This window comes from Orbicella faveolata, unplaced genomic scaffold, assembly GCF_042242905.1.
Source record: "Orbicella faveolata isolate gen_17 unplaced genomic scaffold, um_ofav_v1 contig_47, whole genome shotgun sequence".
NCBI classification, from domain to species: Eukaryota; Metazoa; Cnidaria; class Anthozoa; order Scleractinia; family Merulinidae; genus Orbicella; species Orbicella faveolata.
The window spans coordinates 9,269,606-9,293,392 of NW_028301577.1; the positions used below are offsets into that span (position 1 = coordinate 9,269,606).

The 23,787-nt window shown below is 38.6% G+C and overlaps 2 protein-coding genes, 1 long non-coding RNA gene and 1 pseudogene across 7 annotated transcripts; 3 read left to right on the forward strand and 1 right to left on the reverse strand.

The window, feature by feature from the left end:
• The first annotated feature begins 260 nt into the window (after positions 1 to 260).
• Positions 261 to 2,191, forward strand: LOC149097031 (uncharacterized). The gene is made up of 2 exons (XR_016204147.1): positions 261 to 370; positions 1,832 to 2,191. It is a non-coding gene; the product is annotated as an uncharacterized LOC149097031 (long non-coding RNA).
• A 659-nt stretch (positions 2,192 to 2,850) lies between these two features.
• LOC110052627 (octopamine receptor beta-1R-like) lies at positions 2,851 to 10,042 on the reverse strand. Of its 4 annotated transcripts, none has more exons than XM_020758770.2 (2): positions 8,850 to 10,042; positions 2,851 to 5,839 (listed from the first exon to the last, which is right to left on the reverse strand). In XM_020758770.2, the coding sequence occupies exon 2, from the start codon at positions 5,007 to 5,009 to the stop codon at positions 4,032 to 4,034; it is 978 nt and encodes a 325-aa protein (XP_020614429.1). In that variant the 5' UTR covers positions 5,010 to 5,839; positions 8,850 to 10,042; the 3' UTR covers positions 2,851 to 4,031. The 4 variants fall into 4 exon arrangements, with proteins under 4 accessions (XP_020614429.1, XP_089135605.1, XP_089135606.1 ...); XM_089279479.1 differs by lacking the exon at positions 8,850 to 10,042 and adding an exon at positions 7,311 to 7,363; XM_089279480.1 differs by lacking the exon at positions 8,850 to 10,042 and adding an exon at positions 6,507 to 6,782.
• Positions 10,043 to 11,771: 1,729 nt separating this feature from the next.
• LOC110052623 (E3 ubiquitin-protein ligase RNF14-like) lies at positions 11,772 to 17,544 on the forward strand. Its single transcript, XM_020758769.2, has 2 exons — positions 11,772 to 13,587; positions 14,976 to 17,544. The coding sequence occupies exons 1-2, from the start codon at positions 11,997 to 11,999 to the stop codon at positions 15,284 to 15,286; spliced, it is 1,902 nt and encodes a 633-aa protein (XP_020614428.2). The 5' UTR covers positions 11,772 to 11,996; the 3' UTR covers positions 15,287 to 17,544.
• Positions 17,545 to 17,675: 131 nt separating this feature from the next.
• LOC110052645 (E3 ubiquitin-protein ligase RNF14-like) lies at positions 17,676 to 21,926 on the forward strand (annotated as a pseudogene). The gene is made up of 2 exons (XR_016204146.1): positions 17,676 to 19,540; positions 20,130 to 21,926. The product of XR_016204146.1 is annotated as an E3 ubiquitin-protein ligase RNF14-like (transcript).
• The last annotated feature ends 1,861 nt before the right edge of the window (positions 21,927 to 23,787 follow it).

The window sequence follows — 23,787 nt, forward strand, 5'->3', positions numbered from 1 at the left end:
AAAGTTTAAGAACGGACTTAAGCGTCTTTTTAACTTAGTCTCTTACCTGTTTTAATGAATATTTTGTTGTATACAGATAAATAATTCTAACCTTTTCTTTTAAGGTGAAACGTCAGAAGGCCAAATAACCTCTGTTTCTTCCTTTTCAAGATGTATTTTATTTGTCTTTATTATTGTATCTCGAATAAAACATTATGTTATGTTATGTTTTGTTAAATATCCCTATCCCCCCCCCCCCCCCCCCCCGTTAATTAGTGTTTTAATCCGGCTGGTGTAATATTTAGGCGTTTATCTAGCGACGGACAGTAGAAAGGGAGGTGTGGAAGAGCGGAGTCAGCTGATGAAAGCTAAGGGAAAAAGCGAAAGACAGGTAACATTGGAAGTCTCTGGTAATGCCCCTATGCGCATGTCCGAGGGAATGAAGAAGAACATTGAGTGAATGAGTGCGTGTGTAATCCTTACACAGTACTCCTTTAAACTGTATTAGCTAAACCTGCACGAGAACTCCGAGCCCTGGACGAGCTAAACGAAAAACGATATGTCTCCCACACACTTACGTAATGAATTTATGAGAGTACTCCCCCCCCCCCCCGTATCACGTTAATGAAAAAGCTATTTGTTAAAGGAACTTTCAAGAAACCCAAACGAGACACCCTGAAAGAGAGTTAGCAACTTATGAAAGCGATTTACTGCATTTAATTGCAAATGAAAATAGGACAAGACGGTTGTGAATATGGGATTCTAATTGTTTTGCAGTAATTAATTACACAGGATTATTCCAGACACCTGGAGACGACCCGCGGTCATTGCGAAATTGAATATTTTAATTCTCAAAACTTCTTATTCAATAGCACGGACGGAAATTTCGATGAATTCCACACTGATAATTACTACACAAACAATTTCATGTTAGCAGCTGCTCTACGATAAGGTTTTTATTTTTTACGGTTTTCATCGAGACTATGGTTATGGAGAACGTGACCGGATCGAGCTTGAACAGTTAAAATACAATTTAATCCTTTAGTTCGTGCCCTAAAGGCAAAAACAGGAAAAACAGTTTCATTTTCATATATAATATTACGCGACAGATTAATTAAGGAAACGATATGGGCTACAATAGATTGTAGAATACCGGGCCATTCATTTGCATGTTATTGAATTTGAATGGTTCCTTTTGTTTCTTTTTGCTGCTTTCTTAGGCTTCGTCCACGTTACGACGGAGGAATTTGAAAACACAACTTTATTTCTACGATTAGGCCTACCGTACAAACTAATCGGTCACGAAAAAGGAGCTTTTCGAAAACGCTCTTCAAACCGGAGTAATTTGCCTAAAACGCTGGCTTTTCGTTTTCGTGTGGACGGAAGACATTTTGAAAACTTGGAAGCCTTCCGAAAACAATGACATCACGCGATAATCATGTGATTTCCCTGAACGAGTTTTCCTCAAACACAAATCCAAAATGACCTATGATTGTTGCGTTTTCAAATTTCTCCGGAGTAGCGTTGACGGAAAATATTTGAAGCGTTTACAGAGTGCAAAAGACCGTTCTCAAATTTCTCCGCCATAGTGTGGACAGGGAATAAGTGAACTGATGACGAACGGTGTATAGAAAACACTGATTTTTTTTTGTAAAAGGTCACCAAACTTGATCCTTACCGGACGTCGTTGGATTTTGTTTAGTCTCTGTTTATTGTTATAGTTTCATCGTGTTACACATTTATATTCTAAAATGACGACTTTTTTTTCTACAAAAAATGTTGCACCCCGAAAAAAGCAGGTTTCATATTACACACCTACTTTCCCATAACAGCCATCTCTTTCTGCCCTCAGGGTGGCCGTTGTGGGAAGGTTCGATCGACTGTAGCATTTTCTGGAATTTTCTGAAAAGAGGACAACTTTGCAAGGTACACTTAAATTTTCGATTCATTCGTTATTTCAGCATGATATCACTAACAGTGTTTATAGGACGTATGTACTACATGCTCTGATACAACACTTCTCTTCATTTTATCGCGTTTCACGTACCATGTTTCTAGTGATATCGCGCCCACGCGAACGTGACCGCACTGAACTTGTACCTGGTTGCACAGCGCTAGCGTACCAGAAATCGCGACAAAAATTGCACCGAAAATCAATTTTGTAAGCGGGCCATAAAAATCCTTAAAATATCAATATGTAGACTGCTTGTGACCTTGCTTGTGTGGTTTTCTGCGATTTCTCGAGTCTGACGATCGCGGGCTCCTTTTCCAAGCAGTCAGCTAGCTTGGTAGCCGAGCCTAAGTTCATCTCCGTGAGTACTGCGAGTGTAAATCAGGCCAGTTGACCGAGCAAATGACCGAGGAAAGGGGGGAAACCAAACCCATGCCCCACGCCTTTTTCGTTTCACACACACAAAAAATAATTTCGCGAGACAAAACGAGTACAAGCAGTGTAGTGCATACAATACAAAACCGAGACAGCGAAAGAAAATAGTAACTACCGTGCTTGTGCTTGAATTTTTAACCATGCGAGGTTTTTACGGAATGGAGGTTAACCAGTTAAAGTAAACTGTGCTCGTATCCTATCGTAATTTAGTATATATCTACTAGCGTTCTATCACGAATGCCGTTCTCTGATTGGCTACGCTACACTCACTATCTATTCTGTGATAGATAGTGAGGAGCGTAGCAGTGTGCCCTTGTTAACAAAATGACGCCGCTTCTTAATTTTAGTAGATAGAAACAAATATGAGGATATCGATTAACATTGATAAATAGTGTTTAAACAAAAGATATGTTATTAAATAGCCTTGCTGACTTGCCGACTTAAATATCTACAAAAAAATCTTATACGAGACAAAAACAGACACATTTTAAGTGTATAGGAAACTATCTTTTTTTTATCCATTGTAAGTTAGAATCAAAGTAAACTTTTCAAATGCTCAATAGCTCCTTAGGAGTAGTGCAACCGACAAGAATACATTGTGACAAAGTGGGGGTGCTTTTCATTTAGAGTTTCCTTATTCTTGTACGTTTTTATATAAACCTCTTTCTGTCCAAACACAAGAGTCGTACTGGGGAATACTGGCCCGAGGCCATGACAGAACCGGACCGATCGCAGCGAGGTCGTAAAAAGACGACCGACGGGGCCAATATTCCACAGTAAGGCTCGAGCAAGCTACGTCAGCAAGTTAAGAGTAGTTTATTATAAGGCACTAAATTCTGAATTTGCCGGCTTTTGAAAACATAATAACAATTGAAATCATTATATGGCAAGGTAGTCTTTGGGTAAATTCGAGCGTTCTGATTGGTTCTTTCTCGGTCGAGATTTTACCATACGGAGGCCTTGTAAAAACCAGCACATTCAATAATTACAGGCATAGCTAAGCATGGCGCGAGTGTCATACACTAAACTACTTACTAACATAACTTGCTCGAGCCTTCCTGTGGAAAATTGGCTTTCGGTCGTTTTTGTACGATCTCGGTCCGTACTGCCACGACCTCGGGGCGACGTTCCCCAGAGTGGCCCTCGCACTCGGTCAGTAATTAGCTCTTGATTACTGAACCGAGCAGGAGGTCTGTATGCGGGCATCTTGACCGAGGACGTGAGTACAGACCGAACGCAGTGAGGTCTGTACTCACGACCGAGGTCAAGTTCTCCCATACAGACAGACCAAGTTCGGTTAATAAGATGTTTATTATATGGCAAACAAGAACAATTTAATGTAACTGGTTTGTATTAGCTGGCATTTTGCTTACGAAAGGCGAAGAGCTGAACTTAATTCTGCCAAAGTTTGCTCGTCCTCTTTACTTCTTTCTTTGATGAGCCTTTTTGGCACTTCCATAAATAAATATTGTTAGAAGAAAATACTCAATATTTTTGCATTTTAGTTTGCAACTTTTTCACCGCAAAACATTACCGGTCTAGATGCTGATCTAGATGGGAAAATCTAGACCTCTTTCAATATCGATTTCAGCCAATCATATTCGTGAATTCAGTAGCTCCCAGTCCTTGTGAGACATAGCCACATAATAAGAGCATATCACTCTATCTATGACACAACAGAAACAGATTTTCGGGGTAAATTAGTGTAACACGATCTCTCTTGATCGACTTCGGTTCGAGAACGAAAAGGAACCACTGTCAATGGATAGACCACATTGTTTCGTCGTCGCATCAGTTTCCTCATTCCGAGCACGCGGATAAATGCCCTGCGGAACTGCGTCACACGCCATGCGTAAAGGAGCGGGTTCACACACGAACTAAAGTAGGTTAAAGTTAAGGTAACATCGCGCGCAGCGTGAAAACCAAACGTTCTACACTGGATACACTGGACCATAATCAAATCTATTAACAAAAATGGAAACCAGAACGATAAAAACACAGCCAGGACTATCAGCATAGTCTTCGTGGTAGATTTTTCTCTGGACATGGCGTTTTTCAACGCCGTGTTTCCCATGGATCGTCCTAGCGTCTTGGTATGCGCGCGAATCGATTTGAAAATCCCGCCATAGGCCATAAAAATAACCACACTCGGTAGGAAACAACCTAAGCCGTAGAGATAAATCTGGTATCTCGAGTCGACCCAGCCCACTAATGGTAAAAGCGAAAAATGCACAGCGTAAATCCATATGATCGTTATGGAGATCAAAATGCGACGTTGCGTCATTACTTCTTGGAAATTGAGCGGCATTTTGACCGCGAAATAGCGATGAATCGACAGCGCCGCCATATTTAACAATGAAGATACTCCTGAGATAATAGCAAAGAGATAATGAGCGAGAAACACAGTTTCGCTGCCGTTCCAGTAAGTACCTATGAGTATAGTCTCGGCGGCAATTCCCATCAAGAGATCAGAGATCCCCAGGCTTATGATGTAGTAATTTTGCAGAGTGCGCAGCTGGCGGTAAGGGTCTTTGATGAAAGCCGTACAAACTAGAACGTTCCCGAAGATTGTTAATAGAGAAATGAAGATATAAACTATCATACTTGGGAGGTTTGTGTGAAACCAGTAGCCGTCGAAAAACATTGCTTGGCGTCTCTATTTGCTGCTCAGACTTTTTCTGCTGTTTATAGAAGTGAATGAAATAGAGCTCAACGATAGTTCAACGAAGCAAGATGTCGGGTGTTTAATGCCGGGTACCAACCCAATGAAGTTCCTTGTTAGTTTCAGCGTTTCAGCAAACAATGATGTACTGTACTTCCGTCTCTTTTTTTGGGATTAACTTGCCGTTACGTCGGCTGCACCTTTTGTAGTCAATTCAGTAGTGTAGCAACTTAACTATACTTTGTCTTCTAATAATTCTTGCGTTGAACTAGCAGTGGAAACTGTCTTCCGTAAAGAGTCTTTCAATTTCAGGAGTGTAAGAGTTAAGGCAACTAAAATCTTCCTTTCCAGAACGTCTGAGATTCTCAACTGAAGTGGTTTCTATAACAAGTGATAAGCTGGCCAAAGACCGTGAATTTTCAGCTTTTATGCAATCTTTTCTGAATTCCAAGGCAAAAAGAGCGTGCCAATACAGTGAAACAATGCATACAGAAATTAAGTAAACCACTCGCGTGCAAACTTCGTAGCAACTTATCCCAGCACAACACAATAAACGCGGTCCTATTTAGCTGTTTTAGAATTTTCTTTTTCTTCCTTCTCTTCTGCTCTGCTTAAGTATCCCACAGAGATGCAAGTCGATGGGAGGTCGCCTACGCTCAGTAAACCAGTGCCTCAGTGGTTTACCAACCCACAGTTCTTGTGTGGCAGTTTCACCTCACTGTCGATGGAGAACATTTCTGACCATTTTTTTCCGTGATCGCCGCGCTTGCCTTTGTCAGTCACAGCGGCTTAGCATTCAGTGTTCTCTGTAACTAAACGACAAATGTACCAGGCAGGTGAACCAATTTGAAAATGAATTAGGAAGCTTATTATGTCATGAAAAGAATTGTACGGTAATTAGGTTTTTCGTTCAGGAAAATACGATTAAAATAAGATATCTCCTTAACTTACAAGATTTCTTACTTGAAACGAAATCTAATAACTTAGGCAGAAATGATTGTGTTTTCGTTCGTAGCAGTGTTGGTTTTGTTACATCCCTTTCAACGATTTAGACGTAAAACCCAGCTTTTTGAATTCTCATTTTTTTTCCCGTCCGCTAATCTCTGTCAACTTCGTTTGTGGCATCTCTGTCTCTCACAGCAGCTAATGAGGAAGCAAACGTCCAAAAAACTTGACAGAAAATCTGTAAACGAGAAATAATCTTCAGTGATTGCGCGTCAAGACAAAGAGCCGACACCGGCAATCAACTTCCGATTAATTTTGGCTTTTTAATTACTCCAGATGAAAGGGAGAATAGAGCAAAGCAAAATAGTACATTTGACCATGATATCACAGTAACTAATTACGGCTTAAACAAAATGAAACCTCGTAACGTTTAAATGAAGAATAGATGAAGAAAAAAGATTTTGCTCTTTCGGAAAAGAAATGAAAAAGATCAAAGTATAAACCGTTTGTTTGCTAAGTAGACTTTGATTTTACCTTATGGATTCCTGTCATATATTTAGCAACCTTTCTATGGCTCTCCAAGTTTGCTTGCTAAAGATTTTTAAATCTATGAGATATATGTGCGCAAGGTTCTTGTCATAGTAACAAGACTTTCAGTCTAAGCATTCCTATTTTTAAAATCCATTAGTACATTGTTTGTGATTAAGCCATGCAAACAAAGCGCTAAAAATTTCAATTGAGAATTGCACCCCGCGGAGAGATCTTTGAAACAAAACCCGCTTTGTCCAATTTAGATTAAACTTAGAAACTCGTTTTTAAAACAACGATATTACGAAGAAAAATTTGAATATGATTATTAATATGCGACGGCTATTAGGGATGTAATGTATATCCCTGCAACGCTAAAACTCCAATTCAAGTCTTATCTTGTTCCAGACACCTGTCTCGTCGCAGGTAGATAATATCCGTATGTAACGTAACTAAAGCAAGATAACATCTTTTTACATACGCCAACATGGACTTGCTGCTAGCAATATCCTGTGGTTTTCTTTATTTTTAAGCCGGCTAGACCATTGCTGTCAAAATACAGCCCTAAAAAGGAGTATTTATGCTCCCGTTGATCTTAATTTATGCGACGAGTTGGAAGATGAAAACAGAGACACCATAACACGCCGGGCTACACGAACGAAAACTATTGGAACAACGGTGCTTAAAAAAGAAGGAAAAAATGTCATGTAATAAATGAATTCCAGACACTTTAGGGGGGACAACTTGAGTACAATACTAAAATCAGCTTGATCTCACTGAGGAAATTTCAATAAATATAATTTGACTTACTTGGTTATTTTCACAAAGCGAATCCGAAAAGCGCTGTTGCTTACCAAGTTATTAAATGACTTAGCACTTTATAAATTGAAGAACGATTGATTAAAAATCGCTGCACGTACCGCCAAAGCAATGTTGATTCTAAGCAGCTTTATAATAGTCGGCTTTATAACTAAATAAGCATATGCAAGAGATTTGTTTTTATGCAGTTGTCTTCCAAATTTTTAAAAAATGAATCGGCCTCCTCAATTTGATTTTGTTGACTGATCCGAGGAAAAGAAATAAGGAAGTTATGAGCTAGTTGTTGTAATCGCTGAAGCTAATGTATGGATGTCATACAGCTTACACGTCTGGTATCCGAAACTTATGTGTCGTATTACATTTTATTTTGCATGTGTTGTGGCTAATTTTCGCAATTTGATCTCAGGGAAACTAGTGTCTTTATAACCTGGCAAATCAAAACAAACAAAAAATTACCCCAGCAGCAAAAAGCTGCAAAAAGAGAAATCCAACATCAGATTGAAAAGGTCACGAAAACCATGTACCACATCAATTCATGAACTTAACTTCCCATGTTAAATAAAATCGTAATCTTTTAAATGTTGTGAACTGAATACCAGTCTTAGTAAGTAAGGGAATCCGATGTCAAATAAAGCTATTTTACATCATTTCTGGATCCCCAAAACCTGATATTTTAGGCAAACGAATTTGTTGATCAATTTAAAGTTGGATTTGCGCAATTTTTGTTTTTGGAAATGCGCAGCTCACAGATTGAGTTTCGCGCTATTAAGGTAATTCAAAATGGCGGATTTATACCGCACTGCCGAGTTAGAGCTTGTTTAATTTTAAAGAATTTTTAACTACTCAACAATGTGCTAAAATGCTTGCAGTTTTAGAGACCAGACTTTCCCATTACAAAAAATATGGAATGCAACTTTTAATAAAATAAAATGGCAAAACGTTTCTCTTCGTTTTGTGACTACTAGAAAAAGGACACGTTGTAATTGTGTTCTCTACTTACAGTGTATTGTTTCGTTTGCTGATGATTCGATTGCGATTGGAATATAATGAACCCTTTTAAGAAACAATAACAGCAAGCTATTGACTGGCTTCCCTATGATAACTGAGAAGGCTGGACGATACGGCAATTCGATTTTGTTTGCATAACGTGCCAAATGCCTTCCAGATTTCTCTCATTTTCATCTCTTGTTCTCTAGAAAGGGAATGAGAAAAGTTGGCCATAATAATGAGCTATACCGAGAGTTCATTCGCTTTCCTGCTTTCGCTCTCTATTCAACAATTATTTTGAATCCAACCTCCAAGGCTACTAAATTTCCCGCGAACAACATACTGAAATTACAAACTGCAAACTCTAAACTGTCTTCGGTATCTTTGATCAAACAAGTATAATTTAAAAAAGTGATTAAATACCACCGAACATTCAAATTTTTTGCTTCTCTCCCTGAAAGATAGAGAATTTTGATTTGGGATGAATAGAGTCTAGTACCCTGGAGCGGAAATTAATTTTTGTCGCTAAAGCGCGCAATTTACCTTCGTGTATTTCGTTTCGGTCAACAGTAAAGCCACGGGAGCAAAAGCCACGGACGTCTGACAAAGACTGAGCAGTTATGAGGGATTATTGTTTTAAAAACATTAGGAACTGCAGGACCCTTCAGTCGGTTGGTATACTTCAAGAGATCAACAAGCAACCACACAATGATATTCGTTCGCGAATATTTTTGAATGACGTTTATTGAGCAGACCGTGACCACGAAGATCAAACTTCAAACCTCGGGTTGTCAAAACTCAGAATCCAATTGTCATTTCTTTAACACCTGGCTCAACAAGTGAACTTTATTTACTCAATATTGAGCCGAAACAGTTTCTTTTGTGTTCCGGCCATACGAAGCTTTGATTCCTCCTCATTTATTTTTCAAGCTAAACCTTTGTTTCGAACGTATGTGTAAATAGGGAAAGAAATTTTTAACGCGCCTTTGCACAAACAGTAATAATTAATGATGCGAAATGGCGCGGTAAAATGAAAGAATCAACTGAAAAATACTAGATTGCGATTTTCTTTGATTGAAAGTGACGAATTTTAATTCAAACGGTCCGTTCTTCCCGAACCGTGCACGCAACAGAAAAAGATACCGCTTTGGTTATTAGCCATCGCGAATAAACACATACGACCAGCTTTCAACGGGGTATTTACTCAAAAACGTAACGCGGGGAGGTAGTTTATTTCCTCAAATTATAAGAGAAAAACTTTACGAGCTGAAAGTAAAAATGAATAGTAGCTTCTTCTAGAAGCAACCACGCGTTGCAACATTTTAAGTAAATTAAAATACTAAGTGTAATTTTCATGAGCAACGTATACTTTTGACCAACTCAGCTTACTAATAGCTTCCCGTCTGAGTCATATGTACCACTTTGTAAATTGAAATAAAAAAACTGATGGTGAAAGCCTTTGCATAAATTACTGTCCTGTTATTGTAAACTTTTGTAAATAACCCCTCCCCCTCGCCTCCTGAGGAAAATAAGTTATGCCTCGAAAATAAAATATTAATTAAGCAAGGATGCATGATACAACATAGAAAGCTCAACGCGAAAACGACATGATAGAGTCCAAACTGAAAGCCAAGATGAAACCTTGGACAGCTGTTTCGACCTGGTTGAGTCTCACCAGCTCCGCGTAGTAGCAAAAAATCGAGCAAGCAGCGCGAAGGCTAATCGTCCACTAAATGCACATATTGTGCTTAGAACCTAACTGTACAAATGTGGCAAGGGACTGCAAACGAAAATGCTGCTGGTATACTAGGATCTGTAAAAGATCTGACAATAAAATTACAATTAAGCAATGTTGATACTTCGTAGAATGCTTTAAATAACGCATGCCGAACGGCCGACAGAAAACAATCCGATTATGAGTCTCCCCAAAATAAGCCCATGAGCTTTTACTCAGAATAAGTAGAAACTATTTCAAATGCTACAATCTGATTGGCTGAGCTGTACACCAGCTACAACCATTAGTGTAGCGGAGGCAGGAAGTCGCTTACAAAATGGCGACTTCTCCAGCAAACTAACGAAGCTTAATGAGCACGCGCAAACAGCTGCAAGTTTCAATTAAGCATTAAGTCTACGACGATTTTGTAAATAATGAAGTTAGATACTACTTAAGCCTAGAAAATAATCGGAATCATTATTTAAAGGAAATTTAGTTAAATTCTAGCAGAACAATTAGATTTTGAGCTAGAGATATAGAAATCCAGAGCTGATGATTCAATTGTTATTTCGTAGTTCTATTTAATATCTTCTGAAACTAATTAATAATTATTCCGCGAGCGCGCGTTGGATATGAGATGGTAGATGGCCAACGAGGCGTGTGGCGCCGAGTTGGCTGTAATCATCTTTATATCCAACAAAAGCTAGCGGAATAAACGTTTGATTAAAAACGCCTCCAAAATAAATAAAAGTACAATAAGATAAAAATAAAAACGCGCCTAAAACCTACGTGTACGTTTACAATACTCGTATAGAGCACGGCATAATGGCTCATGTACCATGATGACTAAACTTAGCCAATGAAAACTCTTGAATTGTATTATATAGTCTAATGGTTTAGTTTTTAATAAGTCCCATTATTAAGTAGCAAGTTCTGTAATTGTAGCCTCATCGTTTAAAATTTTGCGTTTTTAAACCCGCGTCGCACAAAAAGTATTTAATACATCGCACTCAAATTGCTTGGGACAGTTAATCGCGCAATGCTCTTTCAATATTCAGAGTCAATATTTCTGTACCTCGATCAGAAAATGGATCACTCATGCTAATGAGGCAAATATTTGTATTGTATTGCAGATATTGTAAGAAAACATTTCACTATTCAGACTGTTGATCGACGTTCATTTCATTTCATGATTGGAGGACTTGATTGCTATAATGCTGTTTAATCAGTATTCGATCTGTTTAGAGAGTCGGGCAAAATTCTTCAGACACAAAATGTCTTTGAGTTAAAAAACCTGCAAGCAATTACAAAACGTAAACTTAGAAACTTTCTAACGTTTCTGCCTTTTTTTCACTCCTTCCCACCAAAAAAGTGTTTCGGACCAAACAAGTAAAAGCTTTTTGCTTAATTAATTCTTGAATTTTACGGTAGATCAATGTAGGACATAAAGATTTTCCGAGGAATGACCATAAACAGCGCGCATTTTGTGCCGAGACTTCTGAAAGATGACATACGTTTGGGTGACTTTTTCAATAACATTATTTGAATAAAGCGAGCTTGATCTTTGTTTGTACAACAGGACTCGAGACGGACAAAGAAAGGTTTAGTTTTAGAACAACTGCTTGCAAGTAACTGAAAGAAAGCTTATCAAGTCAATGAGCAAACCGATGGCTAAGCATCAAAGTTTTCTATTCTATTCCGGAATCCCGAGTCCTAGTTCAAATTTCTGATTTTGAAAATTGACGACCATCCCATAATCCTTTGGAGTCTAAAAACAACATAAACATGGCGGTCCGTATCCTGGGGGAATTGCACCATAGAGACGTAAACTTTTGGAACTTCTCTGCAGGATTTCTTCCTGCTCCATCATTCTCGTTCAGCTTCGGTCGAGCTAATTTCAGAAAGTAAAGTCAAATAGGAAAGGATTGGCTGGAAAATTCAATTTTGTCTAGTGGGAGGAGAGATCGACTTCGAAGATGGCCGAATGTATGGAACTTTTGAATACAGCTGCCATTGAAGAACAACAGGAAGAAATGACTGTCCTTCAGTCGATCTTTGAAGACGATTTTCAAATCCTCCAAGGAGGGGATGGAGAAGGTAACATTTGCTTCAACTTGACAGTCAAAGTTAACATCCCTTTCGACAGAATCGATTTCGAAGCTTTCATTCCAATTCCTGATCATGAAGAATTCGAAGCCGCTGTCGAAGAATGTTCTACGATTACTGGCGATAAAAATGACTCGAACAATGAACTTGGAACTCACTTCCAAGATGGTGAAGATAATGCAGCAATGGGTGAGAGTAATCACATCGAAATACAGCAAAATGGTACGGAACTGGGCGCTAGCTCTGAGAATGAAAATGAAAACCATGGCAACTCCCCTCACAGTTTTTCTGGGCGCACAAAACCTGGCTTTTCTCGATCCCTATCTCGGCGACACTGGCATGTGCGAGCTGATATCCAGTACTTGACTCCGATGCATGTAACCTGCACATTTCCTCAACTCTATCCTGCAGAATGCCCACCTGAATTTTCCCTTAGTTGCCTCTGGCTAACAAGAAATCTGATAGAGGTACTGCAAGCAAAGTTAAGGAGTCTGTGGACAGAAAGTCCATACCTACCCATAGTTTTCACTTGGGCAGATTGGCTGCAAAATTATGCATATGAATATCTGCGTCTGGGGTCACACTTGGTCCTGAAGGAGGATGAACCAGTAGAAAGGTTGGAGGCACACACACATGAAGAAAATCAGGATGAGATAAGTGAAAGATCTGTTACAACATTGCAGAAAGCTTTACTGGCAATCTTTGAATATGACCTGGAAATGCAAAGGCGAGTGTTTCGACAGAACACTCACTTGTGCGAAATTTGCTTTGACGAAAGGGATGGGTCAGAATTTCACTATCTAGATGAATGCAGGCACTTCTTCTGCAATGACTGCTTAAAGGCTCATTGTGAACTTCATGTTGAAGGTGGCACTGTGCTTAACCTCTTGTGTCCAAGTCATGACTGCAAAACAATGATTCCGCCTGAGATTATTCAAGATGTCTTAGATCTGGATAAACTTGAGCGATGGGAAAGGCTACTTTTAAGCAAGACCTTGGATGTCATGGGAGATGTTGTTTATTGCCCAAGATGCAATGTAGCGGTTGTTGCTGATGAAGACGAAACCTCTAGACTTGGCCATTGTGCAAATTGCTTCTTTGCATTTTGCACAGAATGCCTTGAGCCCTGGCATGCCAGACAGCCATGCTTTGAGGAGGAAACAGACTCTGAGGAGGAGGAAGGTGTCAAAAACAAGAACACAGAATCAAAGAAAAAGAAAGATATAAAGAAAGAAGGAGGAGCTAAAATGACAGCTGCAGAATTATCTCTCAGAAGACGACAGAAGTTAGAGAGAGAAAAACAGCGCAGAAAAGAAATGAGTAACGTGTCGTTTATTCGGATGATGAGGCAACAAGGAAAGTATCAGTTCTGTCCAAAGTGTCGCATGGCTGTTGAGAGGATCTCTGGCTGTGACATGATGCACTGTTCACAATGCCGTGCTAGCTTTTGCTGGAGATGTGGTAAGTAAATGAAGAGGGTTGAAGGGGTAATGCAGCCCTCCTGGGGGAGGACTCCCAAAGAAGAAGGACGGAGGTGTTTGTTGTTCCTTTTTGGGGTAAAAAATGCTGTTTTGGTACCTCTTAGGGTGTTCAGCCTCAAAAGGTCCACAGCGGGAGCTTTTGCGGTACCTGTTAGGGTATTGAGACGAAAGGAGGCAGGAGGCGGTGTGGCTGAGTGGATTAGGGCGCTGGATTTGAAATCTGGAGGTCCCTGGTTCAAATCTTCCGTCCTGCCGCTATCTGGATTTGTTCTCGGCAGCCCCGAGTTCAACTCCTCGGCCGCGTTGTGTAAATAGCCAACTGGTCAGCCTCCCACCAGTTGGGATTCTTAATAGTTTATGTTATATTTGAAATATTTGTTTATTTATTTACAGTGTCCCCAATTAGCACATTAGTGCTAAATACATCGACACTTAAATAAAGTGATTATTATTTATTGATTAACAATGACAAGAGATACACAATGTAATGTGCCATTTTAGAATTGGTACCTCACAGGGGTGAAAAACATTTCAAGACATGCCCAGTCTTCCACAGGATCTTGGCACCTCTTAGGGGTTCTTTTCAAAATTTCCAATGAACACCCCCGTCCTTTTTATGTGGGATTTGCCCCACGGCACAAGCCTCTCCCCCCTAAGAAAAAAAGATAAGTTGACAATTTGTATTTGCCTTGCTTTTGAGAGGCATTCCCCACCAGTCCCCTCTTAGGAACTTATGCTGTTGCTGGTGATCATACCTACAAAACTCCTTTGATAAAATATTGGATCCACTCATATTTCATAGATCATGAATTATCATCATTTCCTTAATAACAAAAGTTGTGTAAAGAATTGTGCGCATAGAAAATGCAATTTTTGTATTATTATCCAATAAGTTATTTTTCAAAAAACATCAATGATAAAACTGACTTTATTAACGTGTATACCAGTAGTAGTTCAGTACATACTGTTACAGCAGTAGCCAATAGTTATTTTTTATCTGGGAAGGTCAACTTTTTGCATGCAATTATGGATGTAACAGAATAATTTCATCACCTACTTTATGGGGAGCAGGGATGGTGCTGTGGAGAGAGCACTCGCTTCCCACCAATGTGGCCTGCGTTCGATTCCAGCCTGTTGTGTTATGTGGGTTGAGTTTGTTGTTGATTCTCGCATTCCTCTGAGGGATTTTGGCCAGAATCCAGTATTCCTCCCTCCACAAAAACCAACATTTGTAAATTAAAATTCGACCAGGATCGAGGACCCACATGAAATCAGCTAAGGCTCATATGGCCTCCTCTATAAGGATTGTAATTTACTTTACCATATACTTGGCTGGTCTAGTAACAACATTCCTCTTATGTGTTCTAGGAAGGGCAATTTCAGGATATGAACACTTTGGACAGTGTGGAAGAATATTCCATGAACCAGCACCAAGGGAGCCAACAGTCGGAGAAACCATGATTGAAGAGTACAGAAAGGCCAACCCAAAGAGAACACTACGGACTAAATTGTGTCCCCGTTGTCATCAGAAGTGTCTCAAAGAGAACAATAACAACAACCATCTAAAATGTTGGGCCTGTAAAACAGGTTTTTGTTATCAATGTGGGAAGGAAATTAAGGGGGCAGTGACAATGCACTTTACGGTGGCCAGTTCATGCACACAACATTCTGATGACTAATATAGGAATTTTCATGACCCATTTACAGCTGTTAGGGGTAATGTTGGCAGTAATGAAATTTGTATTAAGCTATGTCTTCTGTGGTATGCTTGAAATTATGAACCTGACAGTTCATCTACATGTACTTGATTCTAATGAGAAGAATGCCTTTTAAATCACCCATGTATAAGAACCTACATTTGAACAAGTCAGCCTAAATAGGTTCTTAATAATTATATATTGGGTGTTTAATGAGAAATCAGGCTGTTTAGGTCCTTAATAATTCAGAACCTTAGTAAACCTATTTTTGTATCAGGTTGTCATTTTATTTAGGGGTTCAGATTACAACTACACTAAACAGCATGTCTTATCATACTGGAACTAAGTGGGAACTGGATTTTTGGATTAGTGATAGGAAACTTAATAACTATATCAAATAAGTATTGTAGTGAAGTACATTTTTCTCATACAATGGCTACATTTTGAATTACTGTAATTTAATTGGGTTGATGTTACATTGTACAAAATATGAGAACCTGTTCCAAATTTCAGACTGAATGGCTTCTTATGTAATGAGGGTCCAATTTCCCAAATTACAGCCTGTAGGTTCTTCATCCACTGTGGTCTTAAATGTGGGTGGCTATTGACAATATATAGATCTTATTATTAGGACTTAAAGTAAATAGGTCTTAAATCATTTTTCCTCAAGAAAAAGTTGGACCTTTTATGGATTGATGATTTTCAACATTCAGTCCCTAACATAGCAAGAAAGTTTGTAGTTGTCAATGTAATAATTATTTATTATCAGTGCATAGAAGTAGCCTCCTCCACAGGCAATTTTGCAACTAAGGGAAGACTTCAAACAAACAAATTGGAGACAAACAAGAAAGAAACATGTCAGGTGACGTGTTAGTTTATGTGCTGTATTGAACTTTAAAGAGACATGTAGAAAGTACTGTAGACCTTTGCTATCTCAATGGAAAGTACTAAACATTATGTCAGATAGCCTGTGAGTTAGAAAAGGCAAGGGGTGAATTGATTTTTCATAGATTTATTGAACTGGGAAATCTGTTCACTGGCTAGACTGATAATAATGGTTTTTGTCTTTCAAATAATAAAATAGCCTGAATTATTTATTTTACCACACTAGTTAATTATTGATGTAAGAGCACAAAATTATAGTCCGAACAATGTAGCTTTAAAATTTCACCTATAAAATTCAAGTGTGAACACTCACCCAAAAGTGGGAGTTCCAGATAACAAGTTGTTAAAGAATATTACAATAACTATTATTTAGAAAATAGCCCAAAGAAAATATGCACGCTTATTGGTTAAAAATCGTGTTTCTATAACTGATTGATTGTGGTATTTTCTAAAAGAAATAGAAAACATGTTCTTCATGTTTCTAACAAGTTTTAGTATAAATCTACTGCCGTTCTCTGATTGGCTATGTTACCCTCTATCTATTAAACAATTACATTATTTGCTCTCACTTTCTATTGTGCGATAGAAATTGAGAGCGAATAATCTAATTGTTTTTGTATAAATCTACTGGTCATTCAAAACTTAATCTAAATCCTCTTCACAGACACTTCAAAAATGCCAATAAGTGTCCGTCATTTTGTCAACAAGGGCACACTGCTACGCTACTTACTATCTATCACAGAATAGATAGTGAGTAGCGTAGCCAATCAGAGATCAGCATTCGTGATAGAACACTAGTAGATTTATACTAATCTGCAATAGATAGTGAGTAGTGTAGCAGTGTGCCCCTTGTTAACAAAATGACAGCCACTTCTTGGCATTTTTCAAAGTGTCTGTGAAGAGGATTTAGATTAAGTTTTGAATGACTAGTAGATTTATACTAACACAATTAGATTATTCACTCTCGATTTCTATGCGTGGTAGTTGACTCAGGTTGCACCCTCGTCAACTTTCGCCTGATAGAAATCTCAAGCTCATAATCTTATTTTTTAATAGAAACACTTGTTTAAGTTTGGAGGAACTCAGAAAAAATGTGGAAACACTTGTCTGTTAGCTTGTGTTCCCACAGCATTTCTCATTTCACCCACTTCAACTCATGTTCCTATAACTCAATAGAAACACAGAACATGTTTTCTCTTTACAGTGGGATTTGAAGTCTTGGTTTAGTATCATTTTTGAAATAACTGAGTTGAAGATATCATAGCTGTAGGACATTGTAAATTAGTCTAAAATATAGTATAATAATAAATTGTACCTTACAAATTTTCGTTTAATAAATTATTGGTTATTCATCACTTGAGCCACATTTATAAGTCTTTAGCCATTGTGCTTGTCTACATGTGTGTGTGGAAGGATCTGGTATAAGCAAAACTAAATCCCAGATTTCAAGTAACTGATACTCTATGACACGTTTTTAATTTATCATGTGTAACTTGAACAAAAACAAAAATCTTAGTTCCGGATTCCAGAGTCCAATCCGATATCCAAATGTTACATCCCAGCATCCTTTGGAGTCTGAAAAACAAAGATGGCGGATGGCGGCGGATGTGATATTGCATCGCGATGTGAACTTTCCGTGTTCTTCTTGGCAGAATCTGATTATTCTCAAACTCAGCGATCATCGCCATCATTTGCCAGTTATTTTTAGAAGAGCGAGGAACCTTCAATAGGAAACCACTTGCTGCAACTTTGTCAGAATTGAAGCTCGAAATTATTGTGGAGTTAGCACTCAGCATGACGGAATTTGTGAACGAAGCTACTTTGGAAGAGCAACAAGAGGAAGTAACTGTTCTTCAGTCGATCTTTGAAGACGATCTACAAATCCTCCAAGGAGAGGATGGACAAGGTAACATTTGCTTTAACTTGACAGTCAAAGTCAACCTCCCGTTTGAAAGAATCGATTTGGAAGCTTTCGTTCCAATTCCTGGTCATGAAGAGAACTTGGGAGAACGGCCGACAAGATTGCGTTACATTGGAATGGAACCAGGAACTTATCACAGAGAAGCTGAAGAGGAACAAGCAACTAAAAGTGATACACAAGAAGAAGCATGTACACCAGCAAGCGTTAACTTTATAAAGACTGAAAATGGGAATATTTCCAAGAGTTCTCCAAAAAGTATTTCTGTCCGCACAAAACCTGTGTTTTCTCGATCCTTATCTCGACGACACTGGCATGTACGAGCTGACATCCAATATTTGACTCCAATATATGTAACATGCTCATTTCCCCCACTCTATCCCACAGAATGTCCGCCTGAATTTTCCCTAAGTTGCCTGTGGCTCACTAGAAGTCAGATTAAAGAACTGCAAGAGAAGCTAACGAGTCTGTGGACAGAAAATCCACACCTACCCATAGTTTTCACTTGGGCAGATTGGCTGCAAAATTATGCCTATGAGTATCTAGGTCTTGGGTCACACTTGGTTTTGAAGGAAACTGATGAAGAGTGTAAAGAGTTGGTGCACAGCAAGAGATTTAGTACAAAACTGCAGACAGCTTTACTAACAATCTTTGAATATGACCTTGAAATGCAAAGACAAGCTTTTAGAAGGAACACTCACTTGTGCGAAATATGCTTTGATGAAAGGAATGGGTCAGAATTTCACTATCTAGATGAATGCAGGCATTTCTTCTGCAATGACTGCTTTAAGGCACATTGTGAATTGCATGTTGAAGGTGGAACTGTACTAAACCTCTTGTGTCCAAATCATGACTGCAAAATGATGATTCTGCCTGAGATTCTTCAAGATGTCCTTGATCCAGAGAAGCTTGAGAAATGGGAAAGACTGCTTTTAAGCAGGACCTTGGATGTCATGGGAGATGTTGTGTATTGCCCAAGATGCAATGTGGCAGTTGTAATTGATGAAGATGAAACTCCAGACTTGGCCACTGTGCAAATTGCTTCTTTGCATTTTGCACAGAATGTCGTAACCAATGGCATCACAGGCAACCATGTTTTGATGATGAATCGGACTCCGATGAAGAAGACAGTGCAAAATACAAGAACTCAACATCAAGAGACAAGAACAAAAAGAATAAAAAAGGAGCCACTGGGAAAGCCACCGCAGTACCTTTTAGAAGAGAACAGAGATTGCAGAAAGAAAAACAATGCAGAATTAATGAAAAAGTACATATGCAAAAAAAGAACTTGACCAACTTGTCATTCATTTGGATGATGAGAAGAAAGGGAGATTACAAGTGTTGCCCAAAGTGTCGCATGACTGTGGAGAAGATCTCTGGCTGGGACCACATGCATTGCTCACAATGTCACACCAACTTCTGCTGGTTATGCAGTATGTATGATAAATAAAATTACTAAGCGATGTCAGCCCTTATTCATATTTGTTATTAGACGTGTTGTATTCACATACCATTAAAGTGAACCTTGCTGATTTTGTGTGTATCTTCTTACCTGTTTTGGTTGATGGATAAAATATAGAAAAAGTTAAATTTAGTACAGTTTGGAAGATTAACAAAATGTCTAAATTATCTGTTCTTTTGAATTGAAATGGATATTACTCTACCTCATTTGGATGTCTCATTTATGACATACAGTGTAATAGGAAATTGCAACACTGATCATGACCTCAAGGAAGGTCATTACAAATTCCAAGCAAAGAGGGGGTGAAGGGGGGGGGGGGGTGGGGGTGTTACAAGCTGCACATAAAGTTTGTAAATGAAAGTAGGAAGCTAAAGTGGAATGTTCAGAGGAAAAGAACCTTCAAAAGGAGGGGTTTGGATATTTCCTGAAAGAATCCAGTGATGGGATTTGTAATACATGAACTTGTATGTTAATTTTCACCGGAAGTTTTTTTTTCAGCAACTCAGATATTGAAATTAACACAAACTACCAAATTTAACTTTAGTTTTATTTATTTTTAGGCATGAAAAGTTCAGGACTTGAACACCTTGGGAGCAGTGAATGTGATACAAACAGAATCAAAATGAAAAAATCATTGAGGTACAAATGAAGACACAGTCTTAAGAGCCCAGTGTTGGGCTCCAGACAATAAATTGGTAATAATGATCAAAATCGAAGTAAAAGACAGATAAAAAAGAAACCAAAACTACTCAGCTGAGTATCATTTAACCCTCTAAATCTCAGGAGTGGTCAAAATGTAATTTCTCATCACAATATCAATATATTGTTAAGCAAACAGGTGATGAGAATAAAGAAAATTATCAACTAAGTGGTATTGTCCTGATGTACCACCAAATTCTCAGCACTGACATTAAAAGAACTGTATGGCCGTAAGTAAGAAGAACTGACAATTTGAACTTGGGATTGAAAGGGGTTGTGTGTAGTTATTTTGTTAACTTGGTTATTTAGCTGCCACAGAAACCATAATCATGAAGCTACCTATAATATTATCTAAAGCCAAACAAGATGAAGGCTTGCTAGTCTGTGCTGTCACACATTATTGAATGAAAGTTATTCTAATGATAACACTGTGATAGAGGGTCACACTGAGAAATACTGGACTGAGGTCAATTGGCTGTACAGACCAAGTACAGGGAGGTCCATAGATAAATGACCAAGGGCCAATGTTGTCCTGACCAATATGACTTGAGCATTTATCTAGGCTAGCCTCATCCAGGCGTTTAGTTAGTTGGGGTGCAGCATGAAAAATGGCATGCTTTTTTTATTTTTTTGCACACTGTTTTTTGCACTGTGCCCCAACTAACTGAAAGCCTGGAAGAGGCTTATCTAGGCTAGTAAACAGCTTAGTATATGGCACTATGGCCATGCTTTTGAAAACAAAACAATGTGTGGCTTATGACCGTTTCCATGGAAACAGTCTGTAAGAAAGAACCAATTAGAACGCTCCAATTTACCGCAAAACTACCTTTCCATATAATAAGAATGTTTTTAGTAGTAATCTTTTGTTAAAACTCTTCCATTTGTTCAAGGACATTTTATAAATTTATGCTAGGAAATTATTAAAATTTAACTTTCAAATGTAGTAATATTACAAATGCAAATCTGTTATAGGAAGAAAGTAGTTAAAAATTTGAAAGATTATGCATTGCAAATTAGTGATCAGTGAATTATTGAATCAATATTTTTACAGATGCTGTTAGTTAAAATTATTGTGTTTATTCATGTATATAACAAAGTCTTAAATAGATGTAAAAAAAAAAAAAAAATTTGAAACTGTACATGTGCATTTAAACAGAGTAATTTAATATTTTGCTTCCTGGCAGCAATCAAGCTTTTCAGGTGTATGGAGGTTTTTTGGAAATAAGGCAAGGAAATGTTTGATACTGAATCTCCATGTCATGAAATGGTTGTTTGTGTTGGTTAACCCATTGACACCTGTACCGGCCATGATGAGCGTTGACCTTTGTTTCACTTCTGATGTCATCACCTTTGACCATAATTGGCATCACTTATACTCAAGTTCTGCAGGAGGAGAAGATCTTTCCAATGATACCCAAATCAGAGTGACTGGGTCAATTGAGCTTGAAATATGCACGAAAATGCTCAGAAATTTGGGTGAAAAACTTGGAGCAAAATTTCCCTCAACTACACCTTGCTACTCCTTGGTAAGAATTTCCCGTCTCAATTATGTTTTTTTCAGGAATTCTTGAACTGGAAGCAAGTCCAGTAGAAGGTCAATAACTGTTGCAAAAATATAAGAAAAGAGAAATAGAAAGGCGAAAAAATGATAATAGAAAGTGAAAAAAACAAAAACAAAACAAAAACAAAAAAACCGGAAAAGCCTAAAGGCGTAGGTCACTTTGTGCGCATGCCCGAGCAAAAATGTCATAAAACGCGATGAAAGGCATGCTTTCATGTTGCAAATGCCTCTTAGTAGATTTGCAAATGCCTTTTAGTACCTTTGAGTAGATTGGAGCTTATTTAGCTCATATCCAGGTTAAAAATGTAAAAATTGTCTAAAAACTGCGTTTTGCTTAAAACCTCCAGGTGTCAACGAGTTAACTTAGTTGGGAGGACAAGAGTCTGTTTTTTTTGCAAACTATTTTAGTACTGAAGTACTTGAGGAGCTATCCAATCCAAAAAAAACTCCTAAACAATTCACCACTTCTACGATGTTACGCCTTTCTGATTTTTTCATTCCAACATAAACGGAATATGTTACCCATCCATGATATTCATCTCACAAGGTGCAATATTGCTTTTGCATACTTTTTTCGTGAAATATCAGTACTTCTTTCTGAACTGGTCGCGGTCATATGGAAACACTCATCGAATCGCTGTTATACCTTAAGTTCATCTGCTTCCCCTTGAACGTTTTGTCGTGGCCATAAAGTTTGGTCTTCGAAGTTTTTTTTTTTGTATTTGTTACATAACTGTGGCTGTTTTCTGTTGTCGCTATTCTGCCAAATTTTCCTACCTATATCGTAGATATTTCTACAATGTCATTCGCCACGAAACACTCCTTTATTTGCGGCCGAAGTTAGGTTGAATTAAAGAATGAACGTGGATGAGTGTTCTCCTCTTGTCCATCGCACTTGCAAAATTTTAATTCACGTCACTAGATGTGGTTCGTTTCACGGCCTAACTTCCACACTGAGCCAGCGTCCACACTACGCCGGAGAAATTTGAAAACGTAGCTTTTTTCTACAGTCAGGCCTACCGTCCACACTAATCCGTCACGAAAACGGAGCTTTTCGAAAACGCTCCTCAAACTGGAGGAATTTGAAAACGCTGGCTTTGCGTTTTCGTGTGGAAGGGAAACATTTTGAAAAAGGAGCTTTTCGACAACGACGTAGTCAATCATGGGATTAACCTGCCGAGATTTCCTCATACAAATCCAAAATGACCGGTGATTGTTGCTACATGTGGTGTGGACGGACGGAAAACATTTGATGCGTTTTCAGAGCGAAACCTCCGTTTTCAAAAATCCCTCCGGCGTAATGTGGACGGGGCTTGATACGATAGCAACTGCGCTCATCATTTGCAAAGAAAACGCATTTCAAAACGCGTTAAGTTCGAAAACGCCGCCTAGAGGAGACATTTGAACTGACGGAGCTCTATCGTGTAAGTGTGGACGGCGAAAACGGAGGCTTTCGAACAAGCGGACGTCACGTCGCATGCGCAGATGCCGGTCGTGGTGTTTTATAGCGTATCAGCGTTTTCGAGCGTTTTAGTGTGGGCAGGTGAAACGCTGAAAGAAACGGGACCATGTACTGATTATTCAACCCAATAGTGCAAGCAACGATGGAATGAAGAGGGTAATTAGTTCTAATGTTTGTTTTTTGGAAATAGAGTGTTAAAAGTTTTGTTCATTCACGTTTTTATGGCAGACGGTTGCCATATTACAGGCTTTCAAACAGACAAATCATGACATGTTTACCGTTCGTGTAAACCCTGTAACATTTAGAAATTCCCGTGAACTTTGCCAGGCTTCTTCAACCACAACCTGAATGAGGAGTTATGCTTGGCGCACTTTCAGGCAGAACTCTTTCATCTCTCGATATAACTGAATAAATGTTATTTTAATTTCTTTTGCCAAACTTTGACGTTTAATCATAAAGCGTCGCAGACACACAACAACACTAAATGAGTTCCTTA

Excerpts from the sequence above, each read along its gene's own strand:
- LOC110052627 (XM_020758770.2), bottom strand. The coding sequence starts at position 5,009 with ATGTTTTTCGACGGCTACTGGTTTCACACAAACCTCCCAAGTATGATA.
- LOC110052623 (XM_020758769.2), top strand. The coding sequence starts at position 11,997 with ATGGCCGAATGTATGGAACTTTTGAATACAGCTGCCATTGAAGAACAA. Across the intron at positions 13,588-14,975 it reads TAGCTTTTGCTGGAGATGTG|GAAGGGCAATTTCAGGATAT; the intron begins GTAAGTAAATGA and ends TATGTGTTCTAG.